The sequence below is a fragment of the Emericellopsis cladophorae genome (assembly GCF_022114955.1).
Source record: "Emericellopsis cladophorae strain MUM 19.33 chromosome Unknown NODE_11_length_583618_cov_114_125112, whole genome shotgun sequence".
Lineage (NCBI taxonomy): Eukaryota > Fungi > Ascomycota > Sordariomycetes > Hypocreales > Bionectriaceae > Emericellopsis > Emericellopsis cladophorae.
In genome coordinates, this window is record NW_026250936.1 from 395,421 (window position 1) to 406,528 (window position 11,108).

Genomic DNA, 11,108 nt, shown 5'->3' on the forward strand with positions numbered 1-11,108 from the left:
GAGGGGACATCGATCCAAGATGATTGATGATGAGGGCCGAGTACTGACTGAAGATACCTCTTTGCTATCCCACCCAAGTACATCGTACACATGGTATGGATGATGAGATGACCATGTACGGATACGGATCTACCATGCTCTGAATTTGCTGTAAAACCGAACACGAGCATATCTGCTGTATACATACTTGGAGGAGCAGATTTTACAAGTAACTCGTACTCGTACGAGAGTGAGCCAGAGACAACGCCGCAGCCTAGATGCAGTGGTAGGCTCATAATGCTCGTACATGTGACGCGGGGAACGGAGTCCGGGCGATGAATTGGGTTTTCTTGGGGGGGGGGGGTGGGCCCGGTGGGGGCCTGGTGCTGCTGACTCTGGGGCGGGTATCACTGCCGGTTCAGCCCTTGATTCTCCTCAACAAGTAAGCAAAAAGAGTCTACGAGTGTGGTCTCGATGTCTGCCTCTGATGTTTGTTCTCTGCTAACTCTACTCGTGTTTGCCTTTGCCTCCACCAAAAACTAAATATATCGGGCGTCATTCGTGAGCGCGAGAAAGTCGTAGCCATGTCTGTCCATGGCGGTGAGCGTCTTCCTTTCTTCACAAAAAGTGGTTCGAGAAGATAGCGCCGGACCCACTTGGTTGGTACCGGAACCGGTAGTCCATGACTGGTACTCACAGGGATATGGGATTTTGTCTTCATTAATCCAGGTTTTATCTTTAAAATGAATTCCATAAAACACTAGAGCTTGTTTGCACACATCAGTCTGCTGGTATCTGAAACCCGAAAGATTTTTGGGCAAAGCTTCTCTTCAAAGCCTTACTTTCATGAGCTTTGTATCCAACATTGCGAGCAACCTTCGGAGGTCCATGGGGTCGGCGCGCAGTTGTAGGGTAGCCATTATGCACCAGTGTTGCGCAAGGGATGATTTGACACAGCTCGATGATTGGTGGCTGGCTGGCTGGCATTGCTGTATCACGTGGGGGAGCTGAGATACCGCGGTGCATGTACATTCAGGTCGCTCAGCAAGCCCTGACGAAATCAACATCATGATAATGTAATAGCGCCGACAGAGCAGCGGCACAACATCAAGCACAGGTAATTCAGGAATCATGCTTATTTGCTAGGGAAACGTCTAGAATAACTACATGTACTAGACAGTCTAGACTACGGCATGCCACCGGGTGGCCCACCCCGGCCCGCGCCGAGAAATGGAGAACACGAGCACGTTACACACGGCGCCGGGCGGGGCTTCGCGTGACTTGACTCACTTGAGCCACTTGACTCCTCCAGTTTTCCAGCTCCATTCATCAAGTGGTACGGATGCCACTTCAACACTCCTATTCTCATCAGTTCATGTTCAATCAATGTTCATTCTATCACTTGAAAGGCTCCAAGTTCCAGAATGCGACCTATTCTTGACATGGACGAAAGCACACCTCTGCGTGAGATCAAGTCCGCAGACTCCACACCTTTGAAGACGTCAGCATGTGAGGAAGAGGTCGAGCCAACAATACTCACACTGCATGACGACCACATTTCACAGAACGGAGAACCATTATACGGTATCAGTCGAAAACTCACAGCATTGAAACAAGAGCGATCATCAATCCGCCTCGAACGTGTAGACTCCGAGTCGTCCAACACCTCCAGATCTCTCGTCTTTTATCTCGTCCACCCGCTCAACTCGCACTATCGAACCGACAAACCAGCCTATTTCGCAACATGCGCGAAAGAATCCGGCCTCGGCAACATTGAACTGAATATTGAGAGCAAAGGACTGTCCAAGACGAAGTACAAGGTCCTGCTCAGCGCCGGCCGCAGTGCCTCCAGCGATCCTCTCTTCTACAACCCCCCGACCACTGCACTATCCGCAAAGACCAAATTCGTGGGCGGCAAGTATTTTTGGACCGACTCGCAGGGGCAGACGATTGCGCAGGAGGCGTTGACGAGTGATGACAAACCCCAGCTCAAAATCATGCAGGCAATGCAGACGAATTTCAGAGACGCTGTCGTTGCTGCATGGTGCTTGAGGATATGGTCGCAAGTCGCTGAGAGTCGTCAGGCCAAAACTGACCGTACGTCTTCTTGATGGAGTAGCTGAAGAACGGTACTTACTGACTTCACTCTTAGATCTGGAACGACTGACCCCTGCAGATGGATTGTCAGGTTTGGGAATGAAAATGAGAAAGAGGGCAGGGGGGCTGACTGCACTTGCGGGAGTCGGCGGCGGCGGCGGCGGCGGCTGTTAATAGATCTACCGAGTGTGACCTTTAGGTGTGCTTGCTGCTAATTCTCATGTTGGTTGACAAGCAGCACATGTTGGATTTCCCCGAGCACCTGTCTCCATTGAATTGATTTTGTCGAAACCGGGAATGGCAGGAGACGAGACCCGTGCCGGAGTGTAAACGAGGGCTTTGTGGTTTCCAAGGCAGCTGTGGGTCTGTTGTCTGCACTACATCCAGGATCCGTGGAGTCAGATTGCGGAGGAAACATTTAGTCGCGGTATATTAAATGAGGATACAAGAAAGTTAAGATAGAAATATTAGAGGAGTTCCTCGGCTATCGTCCCAATTCTCTGAGTATTTGTTTCGCAGCTTTGTGACCCCGATGGCTCATGTACATGCATTCCGCGTCGCCTATGTGATGACACTTGAGCCCTCGCCTCCTGCACACCAGATTTGCCAAGTCACCAGGAAGCTGGTATAGACGCAGATGAAGATGGATCGCGCAGAATCAGCTCTCCTCCACAGCCAGGACTTTGTTGTCGCTGTTCACGGCAACCTTGGCGCGTTGCAGCGATGCCTTGACAGGGCGAGGAGCGGCAAAGATGTCATCCAGCTCCTCAAGCGTGCGTCCCTTTGTCTCGGGCAAGAAGAAGTAGAAGACGGTGGTCTGGACGGCGCACCAGGCGAGGAAGACAAAGTACGTTTTCCATCCGATCTGCTCCAGGCTGATGGGCCAGGCGAACTGGTTCAGCAAGCCAGAGGCGTTGACCGAAAGATTGCAGAAGGCCATGCCCTTGGCACGCAGCTCGAAAGAGAGAACCTCGACAGGGTAGAGGGCCTGCAGAGGTGTGATACCAAAGGAGTACACAGCGCCGAAGATGAAGATCATGGCGATGACAGCCCGGGCCGCGTCCAAGTTATCACCACCCGAGTTGTTGTAGATACCGGCAGCCGCACTGACGCCAACCCAGCAGACGCAGGCGCCTGCCATGGAGAAGAGCATCAAGGGACGGCGGCCAAAGCGGTCAACGAAGGCGGCACCAAGCAGGGCGAAACAGAACTGGAAGCAAGCGTAGCCGAGGTTGATGCGAGCCTGGACACCATCTGCCGAGTACCCGACTGTGTCCAAGACGGCGGGGAGGAAGTATGTCAAGGCTCCATTGCCGGCCCATTGGGCGAAGATGGCGAACACGCAGTTGCAAGCGACTCGATAGCGAGAGGACGCCGAGTCGAAGAGCTTGCGGTAGTCCCACCAACGCTTGTCTGAACCCTCGAGATTGAGATGACTCTCGTACTCGGAGAGCTGCAGCTGCACCCAGGGCGACTGCTCATTGCCCAAGCCATGCCACTTTGTGAGGATTTCGCGGGCCTTGTCGCGCTTGTTGTTGACGTAGCACCATCGAGGCGACTCGGGGATCATGAACGCGCCGATGCAGATCAAGCCAGAGAACAGGGCCTGCAGCCAGACGGGAATCTGCCACGACGCAGTACCGGGCAGGCTGAGAGCACCCAGGACCGAGCCGGCAGACAAGATGGAGCCCGTGAACCAAAAGGTATTGCAGTACGCGGTGGCGACACCGCGGTAGGCGGGGTGGGATGTTTCGACGACGTAGATGGGACCGGCCGCACTGGCAATGGCGACACCAAAACCGAGGATGAAGCGGCCAGCCATGAATTGATCGACGGATGCGTTCTGGCGAGTCAAGCCGGTGATGATGGTGCCGATGATGACGATGAAGGCGCCCATGAACATGCCCACGCGACGGCCCCAGGTGTCGATGGCGGGACCGACAAAGGGCAGGGCACTGACGCCACCAATCTGGTACATAGCACTGACGAGACCAGCCCAAATCTGGAAGCTCCGTATTAGCATGCGTCGCTATTTATTGTGCCGATCGGCAAGAGTGTGGGACAACTGACTCCGTCATTGGTGCCATCGAAGTACTCGAGGAATTTGCTGTTCGCCAGGAGACCGCCAAACAGGGAACCATCGAAGCCGTTCATGGTCTGGCAGCAGAATCCAACGAGGGTGCAGGCGAAGAGGAGCATGATACGCGGGTGGAAGACGCTCGGGTGCTCCTTGAGGAGGGCTTCATGGAAAGCGCCGGATCCCTGGGCGACTTTGACATTGGCGACTTCGATCTCCTAGTAGAAGCAGGCAGCGTTAGAGGTCTTCTCTTCTGTCTATGATTCATGGGCGGCAATTCTCGAGTGCTTACCACAGGTGCGTGTGCGTCCTTCTCCCCCATCCTCTCGCCGTGGGCGTTGTGATCGTAGTCAGCCATGGTCGTACAGCACAGTGCAGCAGAGTCCAGTCGGAAAGAGACTTGGCTACTTGAGATGCTCAAGCAAAAGCGCTGAGGGACTTGGGACTTTCTACAATTCTGCAGGCGACCACTCCATGGTTTATATCCAGTCCAGAGCGCAATGCTGGGGATCGCCGCAGTAAGGCGCACATATATAACCCCGCTGGGTCATCGGTCCGGGTCGCCGGACTCAGACACACTCGCCGCGCCTGCAAAGGGCCAATAAAACAATGTCCCCTGCGTCAGGTAAATTCAGCTCTCCGTCTTTCACATGCTCCCCTGCCCGTCCCCACCAATCTAGAACCCCAAGTGGCTGGTTCGTGACCTGGGCCCTGGGGACCAGGCTGGGGTTCGGATCTTCGGCTACGCCAGCTCGTTGCCATTTGCCCATCCCCAGACGGTGCCAGATCCCGTGCGGAGAGACGGTCCCTGTATGTCCGTCTCCGCACCCCATTTGTCTCAACCTGGTTTTATGGGGTGATCTATGTTTCCATGATTCCATCAATTGGCACGCGGTTCCCACACTTTCGAGCCGCTCGGGAAACCAGACCACTAGCAGCTAGTCTGGGACGGTCACGCGGTCGCGCCCAGAACGAAGCGCCGGATGAAGATCCGTGCGCGTCAATCGTGCAGGAGACGTAAGGCGTATTGGGGCGCTGGCATCCCGTCCCGTGTGAGACGTGCAAGTGGCCCCGGAAGGCGGCCCCGTGTTCCAGAGGCGATTGGAGATAACACGTCCATCGTCCGCATCGAGGGCGAAAGGGTGAGCACATTGTCCTGTCTACCTATGGCCTGACCAGCCATGGAGAGAAAGACGGCTGTCGAGAAAGTGCAGAGAGTAGACCGGGCCGCCCGCTCGAATGCGAATGCAATGTTCAGCGGCTATTCCCTGGGCAGCTGCGGCTGGAGCTAACTAACCTTTCTCGGGAACAGCTCCTCGAGCAATATCCCGTCGTTCCGATCGTCCAGCTTGCCCTTCACCACCACTGGGCAATCGGGGCATCGACAAAGACTTGCAGGATGACACTCGCAGTCGTCAGTGTCTTCCAACCCCATAGTACAAGCGCGGCCACACGTCGGCCGCAGCGGTCTTCGGCTAACAATAGCGCGGCTGAGAATGTCGATGCCTCAGTCCTCAAGCTGAAGAGAGCAAGGCTTTATCTAGACTAACTTAGGTGTCTCCTCTGTCATTGTAGTCTGCCGTGCTATCCGTGCTGCTCTTGAACCCGGACTCGAAGGCCTTTGTGAGCTCTGCGACGGGCCGTTTCCCACGAGCCGCGCCCAGCCGTCAAGCCTCAGGTTGAAGAAACTAGACTAGAACGCATCCAGACTTCGCCAAGTACATGTACGATAACCGACAATCTGATGAGCCGCATTCCACTACGGATGCCATTTCCGCACGTGTCCCAACCCACATGTGCAGATCCCGCTCTCGGACGAATAAGGGCTTGGGGCATATTACATAAGACAGAAACACAATAATCGCCGGTGGAAGGCTCCTGAACCCCTTATTCGCTATTGCCAGTGCTGCAGCCAATACAGCAGAAATAATTGTCCCAAATTTTCTTCCCCGGAAGAGCACGACAATACCTGGATCTCGAACTTGATCCATTCGCGTCTGCCCATCTGGACACCGTCCCGGCGCTGATTGTCAAGGGTGGCATGTATCTTCATTATATCCAGCAGCCGGATCCTGCGAGCTTTTATCGTGGGAGCGACATTGATAATTCGCCCACGTTCCATTCCTTTCCTAACTTATTCGAAAGAACGCAGGACTCTCTGGATCTTGGCATGGACGTGGTTGGGTTGGAGCTGTGATGCTCCACGTCTTCGAATTTTCACCATGAGTACAGGTGATGAGTCTCAGGAATGCCAACCCTGCCTCTTTGGTCAATATCCTGCATATTGCTTCCGCGAGGTTACGCTTTACCCTTTCCTTGCTTCATGACACGTGATACCACATCGACAAGTGAGGCATGCGACGAAAGAAGTGCTATACAAGACTTCATGCCAAGAGTTCTTCGTCATTTTGACGTCCTACTCCGCACGTGTAATTTCCCTGTCTTTGAATGAATGTGTATATTAGGCAACAGCGCAGCGTCTCATGTTATAACTATAGATCTAGATTAGACACAGAACACAACGAGGGAACACTATCGTTTTCTGGAGGCGACTTTCGCTTACAGCCGTGCATCCTCTCATCTACATTGCACGACCACACCTCATTCACAATTATCATGGCCGACTCGAAACATGAAGAGAACAGCACAATACGTACCACCACGTCATCGAGACAAAATTCAGGGCTCTTCAACGGGTTCCTCCTTCGTATCGCTTGTCTTGTGCCTGCTCAGGCGATTGTTTGGGTCTGCCTCTACCTCTACTTTGGCCGAGACGGCTCACCACCTCCTACATTTGGCTTTTGGGGGTGGCTCATAATCCAAGGCATTGCATTTGGCATTGCAGCGGTTCTGCAATGGTATTTTTCCAGAAGGGTATAAGCGAGAGGTTTTGGATATCCATTTTCCGGAATCCAGGAGGAGATTGAGTAGACGTGTTCGTGTGTCGCATACGTGGATCTAAGGATGGTACAATCTTGTGCGAGCATGAAGGTGCAGGTGGATACTATTCACAGAAATCTGCCCCTTTAAAGCGTTTGCTACTATTCGGACCCGTTATTCGACTTCGTGAAGCGGATGGTCATGCGAATACGCAGCACTGGATATACGCTGTGGCATGACGTAAGCAAGGGCTTGAATACCGTGGCCTATGGGATTTCCTAGGCTTGATATTAAGGATATCTAGCTTTCCTAGTGTGGCTGAACCTATTGAATTAAATCTTACGCGAGTCGGAGCGAACGGGAATCCTTAGGAGTATGCGCTGGTTACTTTGGAAATCTCAAGAGGCAGTGACAACTTAACAACATAGACCTCTCCAAACCAATGTCTCCCAGGAGCCGTCGCGACCGCCTCTCCTTATATAAGCAGAATGGTCTCGGAATTCAACAACAATGAGCTATTGACTTGGAGCGATACCTAGCTGGTGCACTTCATCGATACGCTACCTTACCAGCGAGGACACCGTCACATTAAGCTTCTTTCTCAGCTTTATGTATGTGTCAAAAGTCTATCGGGATATCGAGGCCGAAGATGCAATACAAGCTCTAGACTTTGCAGCTAGTCTCGGCATAGCTGTCCCACGAATCAGACGCATCGTTCGTGTTGAAGAATGTGATCCACTGCATTATGGAGCGGGTACCTAGATTCCCGCTTGATACGCAATGGCCAAGACTCGGATGGATTATCAGTAGTCGACTAGCCTTTTAGATGCGTCGCATTGTCAACCGATTGCAATCAATCGGCTCAGACTCGGGAGGATCACTTGCAACTGGTCAGTGCAGGTCGTTCTATCTTGAAGATAGTTTCGGGTTGCCTTCCAAAACCAGCAGGCAGCAAATTGACGCTTTTATCAACTTTTGGGCCAACTTCACCGCAACATCACGTGAATTCAAGAAAACCATTATCGAGCATTCGACCTGCCCTGATGTCGAAGTCTTTACACACACTCCGCTGGTTTTCGTGCATCATGATCTAGCACCTCGCAACATCATCCTGGGTCCCAACGGTCGTTTATGGCTCATTGACTGGAACCTCGCTGGCTTCTATTCCAGATCATTAGAGTATGCTGGCATGCATAATTTTCACAGCTCAGCATGGGACAAGTTCGCACACTGGCGCTGGAATATTCTCACATTAATCGCAGGAGGACTTTTTCACAAGGAGGCTCGCTGGCTAGAGAGAGCGAGATGGCAATTCACCCGCTTTCGCTGTGCACGACGATTCAACATGAAGGCCAACGGCTACGCCAGTGTCGCAGGCACCAGGACACAGAATGATTAGTACGGATGCACTTCATGTTCCATGGGCGGAAAGTCATCACCCATGGCGGTTAGGGCCATTCAAGTGTTCTGACACACACAGCAGGCCCAAGTATCACTAAGCTGGGAATGACCGTAGCTGCGCTCTTCGCATGGGGGGCCCTGCTGGTCAGATCGAGTGTGGGACCGAGAACAGCACATGAAAAGTTGACGGGTTCGGTGGGATATCATGGCATCGTGAAGTGGGTAATCTCATGAGCTGTGTGACAGCCGCAGCGATGAACGACTGGGGGATCATGGTATATCTTGAGGACCGAGTCATGCTCAGGGCTGGTAGGAGAAACCGACCGAGAGTAGAGTTGTTGTACACTAGTTGCTTTGACCCTCACACTGTTGCAATAATTTGATCAGAACTACAGAGTATGGGATCGACTTTGGTCGGCTGTGAAGGCTTGTGCAGAATCACGTCAGGACCTGTTGTGAATGTAGTTCAAACAAGGTCTCGAAATAGACACAAATCACAGAGTTCGATCCATACATGTATTAATCGAATGCAATTTATTCTTATTTTGTTTCAGCTGTCAAGTCCAGCCGCTTGCTACTTCTGGATCAGAAGCCCAGTTCTCAATGTCGAAGGCATCATCGACCAGATCGGCTTTCAGCATAGTGCAGTTATGATCGGGGAAATTGTAAGAAAACAGAAAGCAGCCCGATTGCTGGTCACACTTGAAGATACAAGCCTTGAAGTCGGCGGTGACAAATGACGAGTTCCCGGGCCATAAGACCCGTGAGGTGGAGGCAACAGCAGCGTCTAGCCCACATTCAATTGTATAATATCTCTCCCATGACAAGTCGTCGTCGGTATCAAAGAATGATTCAGATTTGCCGTCATACTTGGGGCAAATGCCGGAGCTGTCGGAATCGGCCGTGGAATCGGCCGTGGAGTCGGCGTCGGGACTATGAAGAGTGAAGGCAAAATCAGTATCGAGGCCACCCGTATCCAGAATGTTCGCAATGCAGATTAAGCGCAGGAAAAAGAAAAGAATCAAGATAAAACCATCACTATGCTGGTTATCTCAATAATCCGGGCCTCTAGCCATAATGGCATGTCGATGATTGCGCCCGGTCGCTTGAGATGCCCATAGGGACTGCAACGGCAGGACCGGGAAACACCGGCAAACAAGCACCGGCAACGGGGGTATCGCGAGGGGTAGAGGACTCACCTAGTGCCGTTGCCCTTCAACCCAAGACCAAGTCCCACTCCGACGCCGACGCCAATGATGACGAGACTGATCAGAACGGCAGCGATGATGAACACCGTCTTTCTTCGAAGTCCGCAGCACCCTGAGGTCTTCCCGAGGGCCCCTTTGCTTTTTTGACGCACTTCAGTCTCCGCTGAAAGACCCTTTTCGCCGTCACCGCCTCCTGAATCTGGATGCACGGCCTCGAGACCGGCATAGTGTGGTGACGTCGCCGACTGGGCATGCGTGAACCCCGGGGATTTCCCCGAATGTTTCTCGTGCTGCGTGGCAATTGTGCCGAGGAATCGTCCCTTAGAGTCAACAGCGCTCGGATCATATGCCTCGGGAGCCGACGCGGCATGGTCCTGAGCATTGAATGTATCGGGTGCGACTTGTAGACCACTGTAATCTGACTCGTCAAAGGGTCGGTGATTGACGATGAGGTCCGACTGATGCGCATTGGTGGCCATGGTCGCGAGCGTGGGCTAAACTCAGCAGAGCAGACAGATGCCTTGCTCCAAGACGGGGCACCTTGGCTACTTATGCCTTTTTGCTAACATGTGGAGGAGCATTCTTTGGTAGACGATGGCATGCGCCTCCACTAAAACCGTGCCTACGTCGTAGACACTGATTAGAATCGATAGCTTTGAACGGATATATGGATCCCTTCTGTCTCTTAAAGCCTTGGCAGCTGAATGGAAATGCTGCTTAGTTTCGGGTCTAGAATGGTGCGGGCAACGCCAAGAAGCATCGGCGTTGTATACTATACTACAATTAGTTAGTATTCAACAGCAGCCCATGATGGATGATTGGAATACTCGTGAAAGTTTCAGGCCATCAATTCTCAATGGGCCACACCTAAATCTCTCGAACGCGCAAGAGTCAAAATAATATAACAAGACCGAGATCCAGACCCGCTAGAATCTTGAACCTTTGCCTACCTATTAGTCTCAGCACGATGAGACCTATGTAGCTTCGTCGTCCGCTGTGACCGCTTCCATCGCCATAACAAGATATTTCGCTATCCGCGGTCCCCCAAGCACCGCCTCTTGAATTACAGATTCCGATACGTGGATGCAGTCGTCGTTGTCGTCTGCGTCGTCGACGTTGGCGGGAGTTCAATGATGAAGCCGCGCGCATCCAAGCCACATACATCGTTTGTTGACATTGACTTTGAAAGGGCACCCTTAAATGAACTTCGTAGTGCTAGTAAGTCCAGGGGGGTTCTCCCCCCACCACCTCCACCCCAAGACTTCGCCCTCCTGCTATTTGATGTGATTTGATTACACGGTCGCAGACGAATACCCGCTTCCGCTTCTTATTGAGCGGAGCTACTGGGATTAGCTAGCGTCGCTTATGTAACCTAGAGGAGGGCGAAGTCTGGGGGAGAGGGGCGGGAAGAACCCCCCCCGTCACCATCTCAGGCGTTCATTCCAACCCTTTTCTCGGGGGCATCA

At 52.7% G+C, this 11,108-nt stretch overlaps 3 protein-coding genes across 3 annotated transcripts; 1 reads left to right on the forward strand and 2 right to left on the reverse strand.

The window, feature by feature from the left end:
• Nucleotides 1–1,421: 1,421 nt before the first annotated feature.
• On the forward strand, nucleotides 1,422–2,146 carry J7T54_000919 (uncharacterized protein; the record flags this gene model as incomplete). Its single annotated transcript, XM_051504958.1, has 3 exons — nucleotides 1,422–1,563; nucleotides 1,627–2,045; nucleotides 2,132–2,146. 3 exons carry the CDS (start codon nucleotides 1,422–1,424, stop codon nucleotides 2,144–2,146), a joined length of 576 nt encoding a protein of 191 aa, XP_051363632.1.
• A 588-nt stretch (nucleotides 2,147–2,734) lies between these two features.
• Nucleotides 2,735–4,511, reverse strand: J7T54_000920 (general substrate transporter; the record flags this gene model as incomplete). Its single annotated transcript, XM_051504959.1, has 3 exons — nucleotides 2,735–4,078; nucleotides 4,147–4,371; nucleotides 4,446–4,511. The coding sequence occupies 3 exons, from the start codon at nucleotides 4,509–4,511 to the stop codon at nucleotides 2,735–2,737; spliced, it is 1,635 nt and encodes a 544-aa protein (XP_051363633.1).
• Nucleotides 4,512–8,991: 4,480 nt separating this feature from the next.
• On the reverse strand, nucleotides 8,992–10,121 carry J7T54_000921 (uncharacterized protein; the record flags this gene model as incomplete). The annotated part of the gene is made up of 3 exons (XM_051504960.1): nucleotides 8,992–9,367; nucleotides 9,634–9,731; nucleotides 9,795–10,121. 3 exons carry the CDS (start codon nucleotides 10,119–10,121, stop codon nucleotides 8,992–8,994), a joined length of 801 nt encoding a protein of 266 aa, XP_051363634.1.
• Nucleotides 10,122–11,108: the final 987 nt, after the last annotated feature.